General features: G+C 36.1%; 1 protein-coding gene across 1 annotated transcript; it reads right to left on the reverse strand.

Annotated features, from left to right (window-relative positions):
- Positions 1–11,409: 11,409 nt before the first annotated feature.
- On the reverse strand, positions 11,410–13,960 carry LOC137825482 (probable glucan endo-1,3-beta-glucosidase A6). Its single transcript, XM_068631148.1, has 3 exons — positions 13,377–13,960; positions 11,998–13,296; positions 11,410–11,779 (listed from the first exon to the last, which is right to left on the reverse strand). Exons 1-3 carry the CDS (start codon positions 13,435–13,437, stop codon positions 11,742–11,744), a joined length of 1,398 nt encoding a protein of 465 aa, XP_068487249.1. The 5' UTR covers positions 13,438–13,960; the 3' UTR covers positions 11,410–11,741.
- Positions 13,961–25,719: the final 11,759 nt, after the last annotated feature.

Consider the following 25,719-nt stretch of genomic DNA (forward strand, 5'->3'; position numbering starts at 1 on the left):
TCTCTTCTTTTGTATTTTTCTTTTCTTTCTTTCTTTATGGGAAGCAAACAATTTTTCTACCCTCATTTCCCAATCTAGGCAAGCTTCTATATTTTCTTTTCCATGGAAATGGGGTTGGTCTACCCTAACCTCTCTTGGGTTTTCTTGTTCTTTTCTATCTCCTCTATGTCTTCTAGGGGGTGCTTGATAATAATCATTTACTCTAATGCTTCCCTCCCCAAAAGAATCATGATCTTTAGAGATATATGCATGAGAAGGTAATTTTTTTAGAATGTGAGACTTCTCATCCTTTGCTTTAGTCAAAACATTAAGTTTAGTCTCACTCTCCAATTGTCTATATGCAATTGATTGCACAGTTTGTGAAACTTCTTTCAAAAGAGTTTTTAAAGATTTTAATTCACTTCCAATAGACTTTGTAGAATGAGAAGAAGAAGACATGGCTAAAGCTTTGTGTATATAGGTGTTTTACTTTGAGAAAGTTTAGGAAAGTTAAAGAAGGTAGTTTTCCAGGTAAGGGAGGTGAGTCACAAAGGACTACTTAAATACCAAGCCTTTTCCTTGCCAAAAACTATCCTCCAATATCTTCACACAAGACTTTCTCTTAGTGAAACACTTAGAACACAAATAAGTTGAGAAATCAATTTTTTTTTTCAATGCAAGAAAACAATGTATGCTAACTAATTTAACAAAGCTAGTCGGTTTAACACAAAATAAGCATGCAAAGAGTTACTACTAAGCAAAAAGAAAGACAATCACCAACAATTAACAAAATTAAACATGCAAAACGTAGCTATGAAAGCAAAAGAAAAGCAATTACAAACAAGTAACAATTACTAATCAAGAATGCTATACTATTCGGCCCTAGGTGAGGCTTCTTGGACACTTTGAGCCCTTGAAGACACACTCACCGTCTAAACGTAATTTAAAAGTTAACAATAAACCAAGTTGTAAAGGAGATAAGAAAACCCCCTTTGTTGTTCCTCTTTTTGGTTAGTGCACTTTCTTTGTTGTCTTGATTGTTGATCTTCTAGGTGTTTGTAGTGTTTGTTTCAAGAAAGCTTGTTTCGCCTTAGCTTTGACTCCTCCTTAGAAAGTTGGCTTTAATTCTCCAATTTCCAGCACCTATTCACAAGGGCTTAACCTTAAACCAAGTCAATTTCCATGCACATAAGCACCAAGAGAGAATTAAATTCCAGCACCCAAAATGAGAGGTCAAGAAACAAAAGCAAGAAACAAATTTAATTGAAAGAAAACAGTACTACCAAAAGGATTTATAATATGACAACTTAGAAAGAGATTCAAGAAATTAAAGCAAACAATTAAAGGTACTCAATAAAAGTTGGCACACAAAAGGAATTCCTAAAGAAAAGCACTAGATTAGATGACCAAATAAAAAAAAACAGCACCACTGGAAAATGTTGTGGGCCAGAAAACGTGTTTGTTCCCCGATTTATGCTGAGCTGTAATTGTAAAATTTGTTTCTGAAATTTGGATGCAAGAAAATTCAGGATCTTATCTAAATTTTGGCTTTGGAATCACCTAAAACGCATGCACCATTTTTTTTAATAATTTTTGCAAATTTGGTGTGCAGTTAGGCCAGCTGTAACGCTCAAGATTCGCACTCTGATTTTGTGAGATTTATCATTTTTTTTCTGTTGCTCCTTTTGACCTCATTCTTTTTTTGTCTTTTCTATAACACCTTAAACTTGCATTTTCCAGAAATTCAGAATTTTCCTATGGGTAGAAAATTTTTGTTAAACAAAACAGCCCAGAACAGAGAGGTGTTACAGGGGAAATCTGGAAAACTGGAAGAAAACAGCAAGATAACCAAAATTAACACAATGGAAATGTGAGAATGGAAATTGTGTATGAACTAAGACACAATTATGAACTCAAACTAAAAATAAAAAGCACCAAAGGATCAAAATAACAGCAGATTAAAGCAATATAAAGAGACCCAAAACAAGAAACAATCAAGCCAAAAAATAGGACTACTAAGAATTGATGACAATATGGATGAACATGACTTGACAAAACATGTATAGATTCAGAAATTTAAAGACTCAAAGCATAATATGAAGCAAAAAATAATGAAAGCAATAAAGACTCAAAGCCTAAAACAAAAATAGCAACACAAAGGTGTATGGAATCCTATCACAAATTGCACAAGAACTTGTTCAAGATCAAATGAACAAGAGTGCTTGGGTTGGATCTTCCACAAAGCACACCAAGAACAAATTAAAAATATAAAAAACAGCAAGACAAGTAAGGAATTGAAATGACAAAGATGAAAATAAAGAAGAACTGAAATTAAAAAGACAAGCTACTCATCTTGAAGAACCAATAGTTCATGATACCAAATGATGGCATTTCATGTGTTCTTCTTGAATCAAAGTAGTAAAATGGATGCGGAAGCAATGGGTGAGTGAAACAAAGCCCTCCTAGGAGTTGTGATGGCTTTGAAGGTGCATGATGAGTATGAATTAGAGAGGTTCGGCCAGCTCTATGAAGAAAGGTGAAGGAAGTGAAGTTTATAGCCTAGATTTCTAGGAGAAGTATAGCTAGTGCACAAAATGGGCAGCATAACAATACTCAAATAAACTTGAAAATACAAGGTGTAAGCTCCTCCTTTTATAGGCTAAGGAGGACCATAATGCAACCCTAATGCTAGCCAAATGAAATGTAAATGTGAAGCACATGGGTGCACATGGCACATGGGTGCACAAATGAGCACATGGGGAGGGGTGTGTCTAGTTTTTATGCTCACCCCCTCCATGGGCTTTTCTAGACCGGCCTTGGTAAATTTAGAGGTTTTTTTAGAAACTCTAAGTTTACCTAGGTTGGTGTTTTAGGTGCCAAAATTAATTCTAAGAAAATTACAAATAAAGTTCCTATGCTAATTTTGACAAGAAATTAAAGTCTACTCTACACTAGAGTTTATGGCATTTGAACATGTAAAAGAACGTCTTCTTGGATCCTCTTGGCCATAACTCTATGGTTGGCCCAAATCTACCCTTTGGTGGGCTTGCATGTGGGCTTGTGCTTGGGCCTCTTCCATCACCATCAAATCCAACTGACACCTCGAGAAATCAGCTAACATTGATTTACTGAAGATATGCTCCAAATATACCTCCCTATAAATCAGAATTACACCCGAAGAAATCAGCTGACACTGGTTTAGTACAGATATAAGTCATATATGACCCATCATTCAGATGGCCAATTACTAAATGTTATAAATAAGCTCTCTACAATGGTGTAAGGTACACTTTTATCAATTTTACAATACACTCTCTTAACACTTAGTACATACTTGATCGTTGGAGAACATTCTGCACGTTTACTCTCGACCGAGCGTTAAAGAGTTAAGGAGAAGAAGTGTTGAAGTCTGAAAGAGCGAAGAACTGCAATACAAGGGAGCACGACCGAGTGACCAACACCTACATCAACCGTTACAGTCAATCTCAGGTATTATCTAGGCCCATTTTGTCATGAAGAAACATGGATGACACCTGTATGACGCTTCTTAGAGAGTGGTGAATGTGGAGCCCAAGAGGAGAAGACAAGGAGACAGCAGGCCGCCAGGTTCGTCCTCATTGGTCGTGACTTATACCACTGAGGGTATACTCGACCCTTGTTAAATTGTATCTCAAAAGATCAAACCAACTACATCATGCGTGAAATACATGAAGGTGTATGTGGCAGTCATTCAGGTGCAAGGATTATGACTGCTAAGGTACTCAAATAGGATATTATTGGCTGACTGTTCAGAGCGATTGTGCAGAGTTTGTACGTAAATGTTTGAAGTGCCAAGAGTATGGCGCTTTATCTCAGTAGAAACCCGAGTACATTACATTATCTCTCCTTGACCCTTTGCAAAATGGGGGATGGAATCATTGGGTCCTTCAGCCTAAGAAAGAGACAATGCAAATTTCTATTAGTCGGAGTTGATTACTTTACCAAATGGATAGAGGTCGAACCCTTAGCGGTGATTACAACACAAAATGTTCAAAATTTCATATGGAAGAACATCATATGCTGTTTTGGCATACCACACGCTATTATCACTGACAACGGTCGACAATTTATTGATCGAGAGTTAACAGAGTTCAATGAAAAGCTTAACATTAAACATATCACTAGCTCGATATAACATCCCCAAACCAATGGATAGTCCAAGGTCGCGAACAAGGTAATCCTTAATGAATTGAAGAAAATGCTTGGCACAACGAAGGGCAAGTGGACCGACGAGCTCATCAAAGTCTTATGGGCTTATCGGTGTACACCACAAACCACCACTCAGAAAACTCCATACAACCTAACGTACGGTACTGAAGCTATGATCCCAGTAAAAGTCGGGGAACCTTCCCTACAACGTCAACTATTTGATGCCAGTCTAAATTAGGAAAGTTTATTGGTCGGACTAGACTTGATTAATGAATTTAAAGACAATAGTAGAATTAGAGAGGAGACTTCCAAGATACGAGCGGCTAGAAGGTATAACTCAAAAGTGACCCCTCAAAGCTTTCAAAAAGGAAACTTGGTTTGGCGAATGCACGACAAAGCTAGGAAGAATGAAGGAAAGATTTCAAGCAACTAGGAAGGATTGTTTCGAGTTAAAGACATGGTAGCTGACGGAGCTAATTTAAAGTATTTATCAGTAAAAGTTGTACCTAGAACGTGGAATGTCACACATCTCAAGTTTTATTATAGTTAATAAATTGAACATTGTACTTTTTCCTTGCTCAGTTGTTTTATTCCTAAGGAGGATTTTTGACCGAGAAGGTTTTAACAAGACACTTTAAAATTACATACTTGTTATTATTTTAGTTATGGCGAACACACTAACACTATACTATCCTCTCAAGGCAACTCACTCGGTTGTTTTATTCCTAAGGAGGATTTTTGACTGAGAAGGTTTTAACAAGACACTTTAAAATTACATACTTGTTATTATTTCAGTTATGGTGAACACACTAACACTATACTATCCTCTCAAGGCAACTCACTTAAACACTTAGTAGCCCTTTCGAGCGAACACATAATACACTACTATAGCTGAAGAGTCAAGCCACATAAAACACTTTGGTTAAGGTAGCTTTCTTAACAATTAGTATCCCTTACTGACCGAACATGCAATGCATCAATATGGTTAAGGAAACTGCCTTAAAACAACAATCCTACCACTCCTAAATTTATAATTGTTGGTCATGGAATCTCGCTTAACAATTAACAACCCTTACAAAACAAATGTGTAATGCGATCAATGACTGTACAACCGACTCGACAATACAACAATTCAATTTATTAATTGAAGAATGACATTCAACCTACTTAAAATTATTTAGAAGAAGAATAAGCTTTTAATCTGTCAAAAGTTTAATATATTATTGCAAGTGAACACTCGGTGTTCAACAAGAAAAAGAACAAATTAAAAGCTCAAGCGACATTCAAAAGATCTTATTTCTAACGGTCATTCGCATACAACTTGTTCAAAAAAACAACGCTCTGCCTAATTTGACATATATCAGGTCAACATTTAAATCTTTTTCAAACAGTTTATTCAAGTTATCAGTTTAAAGAACCTGATTAAGGTTCAAGCGCTCGATATATATTTTTTATACGAGTTCAAGATAAGAAAAATACAATAAAGAAGTTAAGTCGGCAAACAAAAATAACAATGCAAATAAAGGAAGAGAAGACATTGCGAAGACAAATCGAATTTTAATCTATGAAAAGTTCAATATATTATTGCAAGTGAACACTCGATGTTCAACAAGGAAAAGAACAAATTAAAAGCTCAAGCGACATTCAAAAGATCTTATTTCTAACGGTCATTCACATACAACTTGTTCAAAAAACAACGCTCAGCCTATTTAACATATATCAGGTCAACATTCAAATCTTTTTTCAAACAGTTTATTCAAGTTATCAGTTTAAAGAACATGATTAAGGTTCAAGCGCTCAATATATATTTTTTATACGAGTTCAAGATAAGACAAATACAATAAAGAAGTTAAGTCGGCAAACAAAAAGAACAATGCAAATAAAGGAAGAGAAAACATCGAAGATAAATTGGCTTTTAATCTATCAAAAGTTCAATATATTATTGCACGTGAACACTCGATGTTCAACATTAAAAGCTCAAGCGACATTCAAAAGATTTTATATCTAACGGTCATTCACATACAACTTGTTAAAAAAACAACGCTTAGCCTATTTTAACATATATCATATTGGCATTTGAATTTTTTCAAACAATTTATTCAAGTTATTAGTTTAAAGAACCTGATTAAGGTTCTAGTTATTAGTTTAAAGAACCTGATTAAGGTTCTAGTTATTAGTTTAAAGAACCTGATTAAGGTTCTAGCACTCGGTATATATTTTTTTTACGAGTTCAAGATAAGACAAATACAATAAAGAAGTTAAATCGACAAACAAAAAAAACAACACAAATAAAGGAAGAGAAGACATTGCATCATCAAAAGATGTAAGTTAAATTTTTCAAAGCCCACACCCGAGACCCAAAGGGAATTTCAAATTAAATATAAAAAGTAAAAAATAAATTACAAATTACAAAGGAACTGATGGCAAAGGCCTCTGGATGCTATCAGGCGCGAACAACTCTTCCAATGAGTGTTCGTTGATAAGTGCCTAATTTCAGTAATATTTTATATTAAAATATAGGTACTTACGAAGATTTATTGCTAATTTACATATAAAATAATTCCTAATTTATGAAATTATAACTTTTTACATTTTTTATGATCTTTATTTGAATAAGAGCATTTTATTCCTAAATTTGGTGTTAATTGCAGGTTTTTAGGAAAGATTGGAGATTTGGATTAAAGAATAATTATTTGACCTAAAAAGAGTAAGCTGAAAGATCCCAGAATAGAGAAAAGCGACGGAAAAGCCAATTTCGCAACAGAAGTATCTTGCTCAAGCGAATTCTTGCTTGAGTGAGAATACGTCATACAGATTGGTCATTTTTTATGTTTTATCACTTAGCTCATTAGCACGACACATGAAACGACCTAACCCTAGAAAATTAGGTTAAATAAAGGGCTAGAGGCTCAACCCTAGTGTACTAGATTGAGAGGAAAATACCATAGAATGAATTGTAACCCAATTGGAAGAATGAAAGGTGTTAGAAGTATGCGTGGCTAATTCTACCATTTGGGATTGGGAGTAATCTATTAAAACTCTTATATATTGAGGTGATATCTTATATATTAATATTCAGTTCTTGATTGATTATTGGTATTGTTGTTTTAATTTTAACTTTCCGTAACAAATTGAGAATCTTAAATCTGACTGGGAGGTATTTTTAGGGTTCAGACCTAGACAACAATACTTAACATATTTGAGTGTTAGGGATAGACTAGAAATGTTAATTTTCATTAACGTCCGAGTGTGATTCAAAGTTGATTTTATAAATATGTGAGAGATCGATATTTAGGAAACATTCTTAAGGATTTTATATCCGAGGGATCGATATAAATGAATTTTCTACGAGCATCAATTTCAATCAAAGAACTTAATATTAACATGCTAATCAAAATACATGAGAGTGAGAGAGATGAAACCTAATCCCAATTTTTCCAATTAAAGCAACTAATTCTTTGTTTGTTTTCTTATTGATAATTGCCAACATAACAATTCAACACTATTTTTATTGTTCTATTTCATATTTAGTGATTATTGTACTTGATAATTCACTGTTTCTTGTGGGATCGATATTTGTCCTTAGGGACAATTATTACTTCTGACAACGCAGTGCACTTGTCATAAAAAGGCATCATTCGCCCTCTTCATTTTCTCTTCCTCCACCACCTTCGCCTTAACCTTCTTCTTCGTCATCACCACCAACCGATACCAACTCACCATTGATGATGTCTTTAGAAACATCATAACGTTTGTCGTCAATAGGAATCCCATGGAAGAATATTGCTTGTCGAATGCCTTGGTTAAATCCCTCCTTTCTAACACAGAGGAGGAACAACTGGTAGTAAGCCAGCTCATTGGCAACAACCTTATGTTTTTCCATCACCTCCTTTTAAGCCTTGATCGCATCACTACGACCTTGCTCAGTTTTTTGAAGATTGGCCTCTAGAGCAACATTCTTAACCTTCACGCCGTCAAGTTCAGTATTTACCTAACACATTTGTTCTTCCAAGGACCCCATGGCTTCTAAAGTCGCCTTCAACCAGTTGAAGGACTCGTCCAACACGAATTTTAACTTGGCCACCATAGTGGCAAAGTTCTTTCCAACTCATTTTCGATCGTCTGGTCGATAATGAACGACCTGCTGATCATTTCTACCATGTTCGATACCATTTTGTCAATTGGGACAGTGGCAAAGATGTTCTCCTCTTCAGGAGTGCAAGCAATTTGCACTTCCCAAGAAACTTGCAACCGCTCGCCAACTAGTGAGGAAAATGAGGACCTGAATTCTAGTCGGGGTGGAGAAGAGGACCGACGCGATGATCGAGCAGGCCTACCCCTTTTCTTTTCCTTAGAGGGTCACTCATAAGTGCAAGGGGGGCACCAAATCTTTTATAGGGGCAGATGAGCCCCCCTAATCATCTCTAGCGACCCCTTTTTCCGCTTGGCCGCCTGATGGCACAGTTTTTTCATGACGTTGGAAGCATCAGGGTGAGTTTGAGCCATGATTCCTGCAAGTTAAAAGAAAATTAAACACAGTCAACAAATTGAATAAAAACACCAACAACTTAAACACTACGTACTGGAAAAGTCCACCCAACGGTTGGTTGATTCGTATACGGTCAGTATTTTCCGAGTAGGAAACCTATTCAGAAGCTGATTGAATAGTACATAGAAAACTTCTTTGTCCTGAGAGGTCACGGAAGACCTCGACCATGATTTGTAGATTGAGTCCAATGAAAAGGAAATTTAGGTTTCCCCTTAGAATAAAAAAAATAAGTCTTGTCATTCGGTTTGATAAAGATTTTGAAATACCTCTCTTTAAAGTTTTTATAGGAAGAAGTATAGGGAGGAAAAATAATGTTGCCCATACAACTTGACAACGAAAGCTAACCCACAATATGGGTTGGCCAAGAATTGTAGTAGAAGAGAAAGGATTGTGGGATGACCTCAATCGAAAGGCATCTTAAATAAGCTTAAAGCCCTGGAGGGCCGCCCATGAATTTGGATGTAGTTGGGTAGGAACAATGTTAAGGATCTTAAAGACCCCCATTGTGAATTCATAAAAAGGCAAGGTCACATGCAGATCATTGAAAAGGGAGGTGTAAGCAAGGAAAAAGTCATGAGAACCATTTTCTCGACTATGACAGACCGACTGTGACAGACCCGATCGGTGTGATTACAATTATAGGTTGCAACCATGTTCGACGGGGAGTCTGGTTTTAACATAGAAACTTTAGATAGAAACCCATCTAAAGTAGAGGAACCCCTAAAGCAAGTGGGTATATCAAGAATGCGTGGGTCAACCCACTCATAACTAGGATAGTGAGACGGTCGGGTAGTAAGGTCAATTGCATGGCTAGAGCAACCCATATCCCTCACCTCGTTAGGATAAGAATGTGTGCGTTCTAATGATGAAGAACAGGAAGGAAGACTAGAAGAGCTAGAAGAAGAAGTCATTACTAACCTCTTGAAGAACAAGTGTAGAAAATGAAGATGAAAAGCAAACTGAAGCACTCGAACGAAGGGGGTCGACACTCGAACAACTCTTTAAAGCTCAGGTTCAAGGTAAGAGGATGGAAAACGTAGCAAAGTTCAAACAGGTTCCTGTTTATAGATTTTTGAAAGTGAAGGAACGAAACGTCGTTCAGTATGACACCATTAGAGAGACGCACGTCCTATCTCTGACACAACATTTAATGCGTCAAAGTCACTTTATAACTCGAAATGCCCACCAGTCACATCCAAACTCTTCTAAAAGTAAACATTCATCGAGTCTAAGGGGCAAGTGTATTGGTCAGGACCGAGTGAGCCATGTTACTCAGCCTCGATGACCAATCGACCTATTAGTTAACCACATTAAAAGCACAATTACAATAAATGACAAATAAGGAAACACCCTATAAATCAGGGTCACATCCTATCAAATCTGGGTGACACATTGAGAAATCAACTAACACTGATTTATTAATGATGTGCTTCAAACATACCTCCCTATAAATCACGATTATACTCCAAGAAACCAGCTAACACTGATTTAGTACAGATAGACCCATCAGTCAGATGGTCCATTACTAAATATTATAAATAAACTTTTTACAATGATATAAAGTACGTTTTCATCAGTTTTACAATACACTAATAAAGAGTATTTACTTCATCGTCTTGGAAATCTTTTATAAATTTATTCCAAACGCCGAAGAACTAAGGAGAAGAAACGTTGAAGGAGAAGCGAACAGACATCTTGAAACACAAATGGGATTCCAACTTTAGAATAACTCAAAAAAGTATCTTTAAAATAACCCTTAGTTAGAAATTAGTTTATTATATACAGAGAGTGGTCTTTAAGTGTTTTAATCCAGTAAAATTAAAGAAACTTTCCATTACTCCACATGCTTTTCATCATATCCATTTAAATTTACTAAAATATTCTTTTTTTTTTAGTTGCTAGAATCTACTATTTTATGAAAGTTTATTTAGTCTCGTCACCTAAATTGAAAATTCTAAAATACCAACTATAGATATGCAAGATTGGATAAAAAAAAAGAGCCTAAAAATACCCAATAAATTCTCAATCTCATTCTCCTATACTGTTTATTTTACCATTATAGAAAAATCAATAACCATAGTGTGCTAGTTAGGGAAGGAATGCCTAATTATTTTTTGAAAGAAAAAGCATTATATATATAATTTAAACAAAAATAAAAACCCAGTAAAAAAAGGTAAAATACAAATTTAATCAATCCAACCGCTAAATTTCATGATATAATCTTAATAATAACGAAAATCAAACTTTACATAATTTATTTTTTTATAAATAAGCTATCCAATAACGAATATTTAGATACTCAATATATAATATAAAAAATTAAACGATAGAATTCAATAATACAAGAAAGTTGGAAATAATTCTAAAATAGTATGGAATTTTGTAGAGACTATCTAATAAATTATAAAAAAATTTAACAACCTAGAAGCAATAACATTAAAAAAGTACATAACCCCCATATCAAAGCAAAACTCAACGATAAGTTGAGAGTGTAGTGGACCACCAGAGGCCACAAAAACATAGTTAAGACCAATTGGACCTACCTCCTACCTAACCTAAGGCTGTTTTGGAGCCGTTAATAATCAACCAAGAAAGAGAAAATATTTCAAACCATTTCCATAAAAATGATTGTGCAAATTACTATTATATAAAATGATTATAGTCCTCACCACTAGAAAACAATGCAAGTTGAGTAAATAGAAATATTGCACTTTCTTCATCACTTTTTCTAGTTCAAGCAAACCATGAGTTCATGACGACCCAATTTTGGCATAGAACTATTACATAAAATGAATGAATGTTGAACAAAGATGTAAGTTCTTATCTAATGACCAAATGATTCAAAATCATTCACCAATGTAAGTTCCTCCTCATTGGCTTGGGATGCTACCTGTAGGAGGAACACACATTCATGAAATGAAAGCAACAAAAGGGTCCTCTAAAATTCTAAATTATCAAACAAATAATCATTGTATGATTGAGTCATTAAAACCCCATTTCCGTTATTTGTTTGTTTCCTCCTCCATCAAAGTGTCACACTTGGGAACTTGCAAGATCCATAACCTAAATAACACAAGATGAAACAAATTAGCATGAAACAAATCAACAAAACCCAATTTAAATTAAAAAAAAAAAACACATTTCTTCAAATACTTGACAAAATCAAACCAATTGCGGGAGCACAATTTTAATGTAATGGTGCTAAAATTAATCAGAAATCACAATAAGGAAAAAAATATTGTAATTTTTGTAGAAAAATGAGCAAATGAATTTTAACTTACTTGGATCTTTTGCTGTTTGTGTGGCAAGGCCATTGAAGTAACAAGTTGCACCAATCTTCTTAAACTGCGCCCAATAAGCACTGAAGGCATAGCTCGCGTGCCAGAAAACCGAACCGGGTTTAAAGCACTTCCCTCTTGTTTGGATCGGGTCGCACGTGCCATTCCCTTGCGAGCACGCGTACGAGAGAGCCGCCGCCAGCTCCGTCACATTATCCCGGCGCGCCGCCACGCACCATATTTTCCCCTTAAATTTTTCGTTATTCTCCGGCGCCGGAAGCGGCTGGAAGTCCGACTCCGGCGTCTTCCCCGACAAATCAATGTCAAAAACCCTGGACCCGTTTGGGTGCAGCAACCCGAAGTGGCGCTCCGTGCCCGGACCCGATTTCTGGTTTTCATTAAAAAGAGCGAACAAAAAAGACGGAAGAAGCGAACCCGGTCGAGCCGGGGTCCCAACACGCGGTTTTCTCGTAACCTTTTTTATGAAATTTCGGTTGTAAGTGGCAGCGTTGTAGACATTCGCTCCAATCTGGTCAAGGTCCCCGCCATTGGGCCAACCCGTTTCCGCTACAAAGATCCGAATACCCGGAAAACCAAGTTTTTCCATTGCGAAATAAACAGCGTCCACCATCTGGTCGAAGAGGTTGGTGTAAACCAAACCCGAACCCGGATCCGTTACTGTAATATTATTGGATTCAAATAGCGCGTAATCGAGGTTTATATTAACCGGATCAGAGGACCATGCGAAGAAAGGGTAAACGTCTAAGAAGAAAAAGGATTTGGTTCGGTTGAGGAACTTCAACATGGGTTTCATGACGGGAACAGCTATGTCTTCACGAAACGCAGCGTTTGAGGGAGGGAAAGAGGTTTGGAGCACGTCCATGGCGGAGGAGGTTCCGACCTTCACTTTACGGATCCCAAGGGATTTGAGGGCGTGTTTGATGCGGCGCATGGCGGGGACGACGTGGCGCCACGTGGCGTTGGTGGTGCTGCTGATGATTTCGTTCCCGACGAGGATGTAACGGATGCGGGTGTTGGGGAGGAAGGCTGCGACGTTCGACGACACCCATTTGTCGGCGAGCGTTTGGTTGGAGGAGATGTTCATGATGAGGTCGTTGGGCACCATGACGGAGACTTGGAGGCGCGTGTGCTGAAGCGCGTGGAGGATCGCCGGGTTGGCATCGTAGAGCTTCACGCGCTTCGCGTGAAGGGAGGTTAGGTGGGAGACGGATTGTCGCGCCGGCGGAAGGTTGTCGCCGAGCTGGCCGTAGCAGATTCCGGGTTGTGGGGAGAACGTTGCAGCTGTGAAGAAAAAAAAATCAGAAAGATTGCGTTTTGAAAGAAGATGGTGTAATGGAAGCTGAAATATTGGGGTTGCTTACTTGAAATGCTGAACAGTAAAATGAAAGATAGTAACAGAGGAATGAAAAGAAGCATAGCCATTTTTGTTTTGGCTATGGTTCTTTGAGGGTTGGGAAAAGGAGACTTTTTCGGTGTTGTATGTTTCTCAACACCTGGAACGACGCGTGTGAGGGTTTGATGAAGCTAAAATAAGAAGAAGAAAGGAAACAATGCGGTTTGGTTGTGAGGGAAAAAGCCAAAGGGGTTTTTTCTGGGGAAGGTAAAATGGAAGCTGTATTCCACAGAGAGGATATAGATGGAATGAATGGGTGAAATTGTGTGGGAAGACGAGCTTTGGTTTTGGGGTTTAAGAAAGGAGAGAGGGATCATTGGTGGGTTGAACAATTGCAACGACTATTTGCAAATGGGGAATATTATCTTTTTCTCACTCGCTATTTTTTCTCTGCAAAAGTGATATTAATGTTAATAGTAGAGTTGTGATTCATATAATTACTACAGAGAATCTAGTGAAAGGAGTGGGGACCATGTTGTTCTTTAGCTTTGGATAGAGAGCATGATTGTAGTTTCCTCTTAATTGTTGATTTATTTATGGGTGAGTGTGGGTGTTTCTAGGAAGAAGAGGAAAAGTGGATGATATAGTGAGCCTGAAAAAGGTGTCACAGTACGTATATGTGCCAGAAAAAGAAGCTAGCCGTTTGAGTCATAAAGCAGGATCCTGTCGAAGTACAACCATTTGGTAAATCAATGTTATGATATCTATAAATGAAAAATTAAAATTAAAAAATTACATTAGCAATAATATTTTTAAATTTAGAATAATATAAATGAATTAATAATATTGCTTAATAAAAAAAATTAATTTAATGTCCTTAAAACAATTATTACTACACTAGAAAGAAAAAATGCTAAAAGTTGTTGGTCTGAAAAGATAACCAAAAAGCCATTGATGCCCAGACAGAGATTGTTTTTTCCTTTATGATACAGACACCGACACTGCTCCTCTGAAGGTTATAGAACTCTGTTTCACTGTTTTTCCATAATTTCTCTTTTATTTTTCTAGTCTTTTGTTTTTTTTTCCTGCATCCAAATATCTGCAATTAGGTAATACAAGAGAGAATTTTATTACTTTTAATTATGATCAAATAATTATACGATTTAATTACATTTTTAGTTTTTAGTTTTTAGTTTGTGACAGTAAAATGCATAGTTTTCATCTTTGAATAAGTTTTAGCTTCCCTTTGCTTCTAGAATGAATGTACTCTTCACAAAATAAAAATAAAAATAAAAATAAGAGAACGAAATGAACTTGTTTAAATTTGCTTATATGAATGAATATGCAAGGAAAGAAAGGTGAGGATACGTGAATAACTTCTCTCCTCTTTTTCACTAATGTATTTCTTTTCTTCACTAATGCATTTTGTTTTGGAGAGATTTAAGGGATAATGATTTATGTGTATTAGTCGATTTAGGAAGAAGTGAACAAGCGAATTTGTAGGGAAAAGGTCGGGGGTGTCTCGGGTATAGAAAGTTAATTGGATAATATGGAGATGACTAAATTGTCCTCACTTTTTACATTGTGCGTGGTAGAGATTCTTGACCAATGCAGTGTCATACAATTTTTTTTTATTGTAGGCAGAGATTCATTTAACCATGGTAGCTAAAGGTTCGAAAAGGTCATTGAAAATGTGTGAATGTATATGTCTTGGGTTTACAATTTCCTTCTTCCTTCTTGGCTTCGTGGTTCTTTGTTTGGTTTGAGTTGAGTTGGTATGTGTGAAGTCTAATTGAGGTTAATGGTGTTGCATTTGAAGAAAGTTGCTGATTGTGGAGGTGTTTTGGTTCTCGTGTGCTAAAAAGTGCAATTGTTGGAGTTGCTTTGAAGGTGAATAGGTAAGATCTCATGGCTGAAATGGTAAAGATGAGATGAGACGAGACATGAGCTTCAAACAACAAAATGAAGCATGAAAATCAACCATGTAATCAATTATATGGAGGATAATTGATTATCCTCTTATATAATCAATTTTGTTTTCAACAAAATTTGTTTTACAACTTTATGAGCATTAGTTAGCTGAATTTTTGCGTTATCATTTATGTATTGTAGGTCCTGCATTGAAGGAAGGTGTTGATGTTGAAGATGATAAGCTTTGATGTGTCAAATCGAAGTGAAGCCTGAAGTTGGGTGATGTTTTTGGTTTAGGTTTTGGTTTGGGGTTTAGAATCTTTGTAAGGTCAGTTTTGAATCTCAAGCAAAACTCATTTCAATCAATTTTAAAAATTAACGTGTTTTTCCATGCAAAGGGAAAAACAACTGATTAAGGTGTCGAGATAATCGATTGTTTGTAACTTAGCTGACAAAGAAGGTTTTAAAACTGTTTTATAACTGACAAGAGCATTCAATCGGTTAATTCGTGGTTTTAACCGATTAAATGTATGTGCTTGTAATAGATTTTTGAAAATCTGTTTTAACTGATTTGATTGTTTAGATTTGTTTTAATGTTAACATTTCAAGGTTTATAAATATGTTTTTGATTCAAAAGTTTAAAGTTTGATGAAATAGAAACTTTTGATATTCTGAGCTGAGATTGATTTGAGAGATTACAAAACTGTTTGTGAACAGGTTTCAACCAAGTTTTAGCAAGATTGCCTTGTGCTTTGTTGTCTTTCAAAGAACTGATCAATAGGGTGCTGGTGTATTGTGTTTTATCAGGTGTTTTCTAATCCTGTTCAAGTTCTTGTAATTGTTCATATAACATTCTGTATAACTGTGTAAAATCCTGTAAAGTCAGTGGGATTCTGCCTTGAGGTGGTTGTTGTGTGCAAGGAGGGTGAGTAGGCTTTGTGGGATTCAAAGTCACCTCTTTGTGTGTGGTGGTTGTGTAATCTGTGATTGATTGCATAGTGAAAACTCACTGGTTTGACTGAGGACTGGATGTAGCTATGTGATAGAGTGAACCGGTATAATCTTTGTGTGTAATTCTCTCTATCCCTTTTCTCTATATCTGTTTGTATTTTCCGCTGTCATAAACAACCGGTTAAACCGCTATTTTAACCGATTAAATTTCTGCTTTTGTTTTTGTTTGGTAATTTGATTAGCTTTCTGAATTACTTTTCTGAATTGATTGAAAAAGTTTTATTCTAAGCCAAGTATTTGTGAAAACAGTTTGAAAACAATTCACCCCCCCCCCCCCTCTTGTTGTAGCCATCAAATCTAATAATTGGCATCAAGAGCAGGTTCTTGAAAGTTATTCAAGTTTTTTTTATTTCTGGTTTTTGAAAATATTGATGGCTGATAAAAGTGTTTTTTGGGGAAGGTGCCTCTTTGAACAAACCACCTTTGTTCTATGGTCAAAACTATCCTATTTGGTGCATAAGAATGAAATCTTTATTCAATCCTTAGATAAGAATATTTGGAATGCTATTTCAAATAATACCTATGTGCATATGCCTGAAATTAATGAATCTTCTAAAGAACATCTTGATTGTATGGCACAACATATTATTGTGTCTGTTCTATACTTTGATGTACTGCTCAAGGTTTCAGAATGCACTACAGCTAAAGGAATGTGGGACAGACTTGAGGAATTGCACAAGAATCCAAGGAGTGACTTGGTAGATAAAGAAGAGTCATCTGCTTGCTCAATCTCTTCCGAAAATAAATTGGAAGTTTGCTTAATGACTAAGGGGGAATCAAAATCAAGTCAAGTAAGTACAACCTCTTCTAATAAGTGTGAAAGTTATTTTCAATTGCTTGATGCTTTCCAAGAAATACATGAAGAAGCTAAGAGATTGACTTTTTCAAATAACCGATTGAAGTGTGAAAACAACAGGTTGAAAATGAAAATCACAGTTTTGGAAAAAAAGACTTGAATCAATAAAAAACTGATTTAGAAAATTCTGGTTTGATGCATGAAAAATCCTCTTGCAAATGTGATTCAAATTTTTGCAAAAACTGTGAGTCTCTTCAAGAGAAAGTCTTATATCTTGTGAAAACAATCGATGTTATTTCGAAAGGAAAATCAAATTTAAAAAATGTGTTGGCATCCCAAACACGTGTCTTTGGAAAATCTGGCTTGGGTTTTAACCCCCAAAGCAAACAAAGTGGGTGCACAAAACCTTTTTCAACCTTCACTAAAAAACAATCGGTTAAAGCATCGAAACAACCGGTTGTTTGTTGTTTCTATTGCATGAAAAAGGGACATTTTGTTGTTTCTGTACCTAAGGGTATTCTGAAATGGGTTCCTAAATGATGTGATTCCAATAACATGACGGAGATATAATATGAACATGTTATGGATTCAACAAGAGTTGGAATATGATTAGGCACTTTTTAAGAATTGGATCAATGTTCTTAACATTCAAGAACTCACCAAAACACAAGTAACCAAGCCAAACTCACATAGAAACCCATTTTGAACAACAAACCCATGGATAGAAACTCAAGAACACAACATATAGAAATTATACCGATGGAGGACGTGAACAAAACAGCAAGAACAACCAATTTGCACCGATTAAAATTGAATATAAGTGCAGCAAATGAAAGAGAACATCATAAGGAAGAGATTGCACCGATTGGAAGTGAAAACAAACAAGTAGAACAAAAATGGGTAATTTGGAATGAAGGGAAAAAGGACTTATGTGGATGAAGCTCTTGGAATGTGCACGCCACTTGAAGGATGGTTGGCTTCAAGATGAGTGTTGTTGCCGCCACTTGAGAGCCCAAGAATTCACTCAAGATAAGACTAGAAGAGAAGAAGACACAAGTCTCTCTCAATTTTACTCACCAATTTGGGAGAGGTTCAATACTCACAAAATCAATCTTATAATTTCAAAGACCTAAACACCCATTTTATAATAGAGAGGGTTGGTCACAAAGTACAAGAGAAGCACAAGAGAAGCTTTTGAAAGGTCACCTTGTGAAGAGACAACTTTCTAGATTTTTCCTAAAACTAGCGCCTAAAGTGCTATACAATGGAGGTATCTTTAAGGTTTCCCTCTTTAGCACATCCTAAAGCTATTCTATATTATTTACAAATTTATACAAAAGAAAATATAAAGAGAGATATTAATTGAAGCCCATTCTTGACTGCTTATAGTCTTCTTGTTGGCTTTAGGCTTGGTCCTCTCTTTATTTAATTCTTCTTTAATTTTTGAGAAGACTAAAAGGAAGAACTTTAAATGCTTGGGTTGATGGCCTCTTCCTCCATTAGTGAAATCCTCTCTTACTTGATCTCCATCATGCTCCCCGAGTTGGAGAGAATTCGTCCACGAATTTTGAATCCCTACATATAACAAAGTCAGTTTATTATCAAAACTAACAGTTGAATAAGAAAAAGGCAAACATGACTTAGAATTTGTAAGCAGTGGGAGTTCAGAAAAGGAGGTCCTATAGACAGATCAAGTTGGAAAAAATTGTTTGGGAATGATGATATTTTTCGGAAAAAGTCCTCTTAAATGGTGAAAACCATTAGGAGGTATGAAAAAATCATCCCTAACATTCTTTAACCAAGATGGTGGTGAAGCAAGAACCTTTGGTAATAAAAAAGAAAAGGAAGGAAAACACCTTGGAGGTGAAAGGATAAGACCCATGTCATCTTGGCCTTTTTTGTCTTTATCATTTTCACTTTTGGTAGGTGGTTGAGTTAGGTCTTGTTTTACCTTGTTTATCATGAAGGTTTGTTTTAGTGGACAATGAAGAGCTATGTGCCCAAAACCTAAACATTTAAAACATTTTATTTTTGAAGTTTTGGTAGGTGACTTAGGAGATGTAGAAGAATTCGTTGTAGAAACTTGTTGATTAGAAAAGGTATCCTTCTTTGAAGATTTGTAGAAACCATCATCATGAGTAGTTTTGGAAGTTGTTTTCAAAAGATATGATTCCACCTTGACGGCTATGCGAAGCACTTTCTTTAAAGAAGAGTACTCATTTAATTCTACAAATTCTCTAATATCTCTTCTCAAACCACGTAAAAACCATTTTATCTTGACTCTTCTTTAGCATGCATATTCATTTTAGTCAAAGTTGTTTCAAAATCTTTAAAGTATTCATCTACCATCCTATGTCCTTGAGGAAGCCTTTGGAACTTCAACAAGTGTTCCTTCTTAGAAGGAGGAACAAACCTTGCGTGCATATACTCTTTGAAATCATTCCAAGAAACCACGGGAGGTTTCTTGTTGTATACAATGTCCATTACAATGCTATGCCACCATTTCTTGGCAAAATCTAAAAATTCTAAAAAGGCTATTTTTACCTTTTGGTCTTCATGGACCCCATAGGCTTTAAAAATTTGTTCACATTTAGCCTCCCAATCTAAATACACATTAAGATCACTATCACCACTAAAGCTAGGTACTTTTACACTTTGAAAATAAGGCAATGCCACATGTTGGCGCCTATCTTCAAGTTTATGTATTTTCCATTCTTCCTTTTTTCCAAAGCTCCCATAGGTGTTGGAACTCTTTAAAACATGCCCATGATGATGTTGGTCGTGAGCATTGGAAGAACCTTTGGAAGAATGTCTAGGAGAATGATGTCTTCCATGAATGGAATGTGAGGATTTTTCGTGCTTTAATTCAAGTTTTGCTAATTTTTCCTCCAATTTTAGCATAACATCATCTTTGATTGCTAATCTATCTTCCAACTTTTGCATAGCTTCATCTTTGAGAGCAAGGGCTCGTTTTGCTTCTTTTAACTCATTAAGAACATAAGCTTTATGAGTAGAATGTGGTTTGGAAGATTCAACACTTGAATATGTATCCATTGGACAAAGAAAACAGCAAACACAATAGCAAACAATATTAAGAAAAAAACAAGGTTAGAAAATGGAACAATTAGAGTGATGTACTGAAAATTAAAAGTCACTCAAGTCACTCCAAGAAAGAATACTTCCCTCAACCAATCTGCTCTTGAGGTCTTGTAACTCTCAAATGAAATATGTCAAAGCAAAAGCACTCTATCTCAAAGCCAATACACCACAAAACTTAAAGAACAATAAAAGACAAGCAAGAAAAGGTGTAAACAAGAAAAGGCTATAGCATCTATAGGCGTTAGATTTAGGAAAAGTCTAGAAGGTGCCTCTTCACTCTCCATTTTAGGCGCTAGAAGTGGAAGAGTTATAGGCTACCTTGGGTTGATATTTCTATGGATTTCATCTTAGGACTACCCAAGACATCAAAGGGTAAGGATTCCATCTTTGTGGTAGTGGATCGTTTTTCAAAAATGGCTCATTTTATTCCTTGCCACAAAGTGGATGATGTATGTCATATTGCAAATGTTGGTGAGTGAATGGAGAGAGACATGTGTCTTCTTCTCTTCTAGTCTTATGTTGAGTGCATTCTTGGACTCTCAAGTGGCGGCATCTACACTCATCTTGAAGCCTTTCATCCTTCAAGTGGCGTGCACATCTCCTAGAGCTACAACCACATAAGTTTTCTAGTTCTTTTCATCTTCTTCATCCATTTCCTTCAATCGGTAGAACTTGCTTATTTTGTGTTTTCATTCGGTAGTTCCTTCTATTTTGTTGTTCTTGTGGTTTTTGTTGTGTTTCCTTGTGCTTTAATCGGTTCATTTCTGTTATTTTGTGTTTTAATCGGTTCATATGCCATATTATGGGTTTCTATATGAGTTTGGCTTGGTTACTTATGTTTTGGTGAGTTCTTGATGGTTAAGAACATTGATCCAATTCTTAAAAAGTGCCTAATCATATTCCAACTCTTGTTGAATCCATAACATGTCCATATCATATCTCTATCATGTTATTGGAATCATATCATATGGTATCATGAGTCTTAGGTTTGTTCTTATGTGTGTTTGAATTGTTTTGGCACTTTTAATTCAAGAACTTTACATTCTTGTTGTTACCTTTCTGTTTTAGGTTTATTTTTTAGTATTTCTTGTTGTTTTCTTGTTCTTATTAAACAACCGGTTGTTTATTGTTTCTGTTGCATGAAAAAGGGACATTTTGTTAGGTTCTGCAGAATCAGAAAGTTTTCTGTACCTAAGGGTATTCTGAAATGGGTTCCGAAAGAGCCTAATGATTCTCGGAAACACATTAACACCTATGGACCCAAATTCACAAGGGGACCAGATTTGGCAACTTGATTTTGTTTCTTTTGTAGGGTTGTGTGGAGAGAAAACATCACCTATGGTATCTAGATAGTGGCTGTTCAAAACATATGACAGGTGCATGCATACAGGTTCATCAGCATTTCTCTCAAACCAGATGGCCATGTAACCTATAGTGACAATAACAAGGGAAGAATTCTCGCCAAAGTTACAATAGGTAACGAAAGTATTCATATGAATCATCTAAGTAAGCTTGTATCAAATGAACTAGTTTATGGCTTACCCAAACTCAAATTTTGAAAAAGAACATGTGAGTGAAGCATGTCAAAGGGGGAAACAACTAGAAAATCTTTTCCTTTGAAAAACTATGTTTCAACTTCAAAACCCCTTGAACTTTTCGGTCCTTCTAGGACTATGATTCTAGGACTATGAGTCTTGGAGGAAATCTATATGGTCTTGTTGTTGTAGATGACTATTCCAGGTACACTTGGACACTTTTTATACATACAAAGAAGGATGCTTATTCAAAGTTTGAGAAGCTTGCAAGGAAACTTCAGAATACATGCTGCAGCAATATAGGAGCAATAAGAAGTGATCATGGGGGGGAGTTTCAAAACAAAAAGTTCATTAGCTTCTGCAACAAATTGGGGATTTCTCATAACTTCTCTGCACCAAGAACACCTCAACATAATGGTGTGGTGGAGAGGAAGAACAGGTCTCTAGAGGAGCTTGCAAGGACAATCCTAAATGATTATGGTCTACCAAAATGCTTCTGGGCTGATGCTGTGAGCATTGCATGCTACGTGATGAATAGAGTGTTGATTCAGCCTATACTAAAGAAAACAACTTATGAGTTGCTGAATGGGAGAAAGCCAAATGTGAGCCACCTAAAAGTCTTTGGTTGTAAGTGTTATGTCCTTAACAATGGCAAAGAAAGCTTAGGTAAGTTTGATGCTCAATTAGATAAAGGTATATTTCTGGGTTACTCTCTTAATAACCATGCTTATAGAGTCTTCAATAAAAAGCTTATGACTGTTGAGGAATCCATTCATGTTATTTTTTATGAGACTAACAATTGTGAACAAGCTGTAGCTAAGATCAATACAGATGAGAATGATCAAAACATCTATTTAAAGAATCTTGACAGCAACACAGAAATTCAACTGATTGAAACTCTGCAGCAGGAAGGTCTGCCAAAAGATTGGAAGGTTCGTAAGGATTTGTACATTGACAACATCATAGGTCAAGTATGTTAGAATGTATGGCTTTAAACTAGAGGGGAGGTGAATGGTTTAAAGAGGGTTTTCGTAAACTTTTTAGTATAGAATGAAATTCCTTTGAGAAAACTTGATTTAGAATTCAGTTTGCCAAAAACACAAAGCAATTTAACACAACACCAGAAAAACAATCGGTTGTTTCGCAAAAACAATCGGTTGTTTATACCAGTTAAAAATATACAAACTGAAAGTAAAGAGTTTAAGGGAGAGAGAGATTGCACACACAGTTTTTACTGGTTCACTCTTAAACCAAGAGCTACATCCAGTCTTCCCAGAAACCACTAGGGAATCCACTAAGTAACCAAACCTAGATTACTTACACACACCACCAAAGAAGTGACCTTGATCCCCTCAAGACACACACTTCCTTTGGCTCAGCACATACACCACCTAGAATGTTGATCTTGACAACCTCAAGAGCACACAACACTTTTTGGCCTATCACACCAGAGTTTACACAAAGTACAGAAGGATTACACTTGTTACAGAAATGATCTGAAATCAATACAAATGAAATCCTATTCCACTCTCTCTTGATCAAAGCAATATTTAACTCTTGAAAGCAAAATCAGTGAAAAACTCAAATCTGTTTTTCTATGATTAAATCCCAGTTCTTGTTTGTTACAAAAGATGAACAAACTCTTTATAGCTTTCAAAGACTGGTCAAAGCATTTAAAACAGGAGCGCATTCTGTTACAAAATCATTCAAAGCTTAGTCAACACTTAAAACAGTTTTCTGTTATGATTTGAAAACAAACAATCGATTGAATGTGCGAATCAATCAGTTTTTTTGGTTTGACAACAAGTCAACCACAAAAAACAGTTTTCAACCTTTCTCAAAACACTTAAGAGTAAAACAATCGGTTGTTTCGACAAAACAACAGGTTGTTTTTCACTTAGTTTGAAAACACTTTCAATTCAAAAGGTTTGAAAATACTTAAGCTTTGGATTCAATCAAGAGTGGATTTACACAATTAATCTACCCCAGATCCTATTCTAAAGCACCTCAGCAACAACAAGCACATCCAGCCTTCCATCAAACTCAAAGGATTTGGATTCTTCAAAGCTTGAACACACTTGATTCAACAATCTCCCCCTATTTGATGAAAACAAATCCCTGGTTGCTTGTGTTGGATTTGATTGAATCTGAAGCAGTTCCTGCAAAAAAAAAGTTTAAGCAAAGAACAATATCTTTGATAGAAGGTTAGAGCAATAGAACAAAAACAACATATCAACAGTATTAAAAACCAGTCTATCAGTAGAAAAACAACAGAAATAAAGCTCACTTAAACACAACATAGAGTTTGCAGAAAATAAAAGACAACACAACATAAAGTCTCCCCCTATTTGTCTTCACAAATAGACAATAAGAAGAGATAAAAAGGCAATTGTTCCAGATTACACATAAATTTAAAACAAAAGCACTTAAACTGATACAGGGCAAAAACAATCGGTTGTTTTGAGCATTCAACCGGTTGTTTTTCCTTTAATCATCCTTGCCATACTGGAGTTCAAAGATATGATTCTGAACAACTTCAATCTGTTCATCGAAGGTCATAAACCGAGTATCCATGTTGTTAAATTTGTTGTCTATACTCTGGAAGTTGCTCACACACAAATCATGGAGATTTCTTTGATTCTCAGCAAAGCCATCAAGCCTATTCACCATGTATCTTTCAAAAGAAGACATGGATGGCATCTCATCTCCTTGATCTCCTGCACTGGTTCCAGCACCAAAATTGGTTGCAGGCTGTTCTTCATGGTGAATATACATGTTAGCAGCTTGATCTTCTTCATCAAAATCAGCAGCTGCAGCACTTGATGAACCACCATGATCACCATCTTTGCTCACCCATTTTCCATTTATTTTGGTGAATCTCATCTTGCTTAGAGAGCCATTGTTCATTTCTTGTGTTGACTTAACCAACTCAGAGGTCTCATCTTCAAGATTCACTTCAAAATAGAGCAAGAATTTAGAGATTAAAACAACATAGGGATAGTGGTAGTCACTTAACTTCATGGATTTTTGCATGTGTTCTTTAATGATATGGATCCAGTTGATCTTGATCTTCTTCATGATGCAGTAGATGTATACAAGGTCTTCTTCTGTCAAGACAGAATGGTTGCTCCCCCTTGGAGTAAGAATCCATGTTACAATAAAAGCAAACACCCTTTCATCTAGCTTTAAGCCTCCAATCGAACAAGTTCTCACTTGGGCTTGTTGATTCTTCAAGTAACTCTTGTAGTATTGGACTTTGTTAAAATCCTCCACTACTCCAAGATTTCCCTTGTTGATCCTTAGACCAACATATTTCAGGCCAGCTACAGCAGTCCACACATCATGAGTGATCTCCATGTCAACACCCTTCACATGAGAAACAAGATTGATTCCTTCAAACTTGAGATTGGTGTAGAATACCCGAAACAAATCAGGGTATATATTTTCCTTCATCTCCAAGAACCTTCTTAGCTGCTGGTCCTTGAGAAGCTTCCTCACATTCTCTAGCTTTTGGCTTTTCAGCCAATCAAAGGAAACAACTTTGGGGTTGTTGATCACCTTTGTGTTAGTTTCAAAGCGATACCTTTCAATGAGCTCATTATCTTCTGAAAACCAGCCCTCTAGTCTCCCTCCAAACCTCACAACTCTTGTTTTGATCCTCTTTGATGTAGGAGGAGTGGATTCCATGATAGCAGAAAAAGAGGCAAAGAAGACTCACACAAGGAGAGCAAGAGATGTTGCAAGAGATGGCTCAATTGATTGTTCTTGTGAGAGAGAACAACTGCACTAGAATTTAAAGAGAAACTGAACCATACTGCATTCAATTGATGTGAGTGAGTTTCAGTCTTCAAAGAGAAAAGACTTGACCAAGACCTGCATAGAAAACGTCAGAAAAAGTAGAAAATCACATGGTCATCACATGTGATCTTTGACTAGTCATAAAGGCTCTTAAATTTTCAATATTTTGAAATATATTCCTTTATGACATGTTGTAACTTCCTCCAGAACATGATCAGGCT

Source organism: Phaseolus vulgaris, chromosome 8 (assembly GCF_000499845.2).
Source record: "Phaseolus vulgaris cultivar G19833 chromosome 8, P. vulgaris v2.0, whole genome shotgun sequence".
NCBI classification, from domain to species: domain Eukaryota; kingdom Viridiplantae; phylum Streptophyta; class Magnoliopsida; order Fabales; family Fabaceae; genus Phaseolus; species Phaseolus vulgaris.

Bases quoted from the DNA above. Each gene is read 5' to 3' on its own strand.
- LOC137825482 (XM_068631148.1), bottom strand. From the start codon at position 13,437: ATGGCTATGCTTCTTTTCATTCCTCTGTTACTATCTTTCATTTTACTG. The intron at 13,297-13,376 runs GTAAGCAACCCC...TTTTCTTCACAG, and splicing joins TTTACTGTTCAGCATTTCAA to CTGCAACGTTCTCCCCACAA. The intron at 11,780-11,997 runs GTAAGTTAAAAT...TGTGTTATTTAG, and splicing joins ACAAACAGCAAAAGATCCAA to GTTATGGATCTTGCAAGTTC.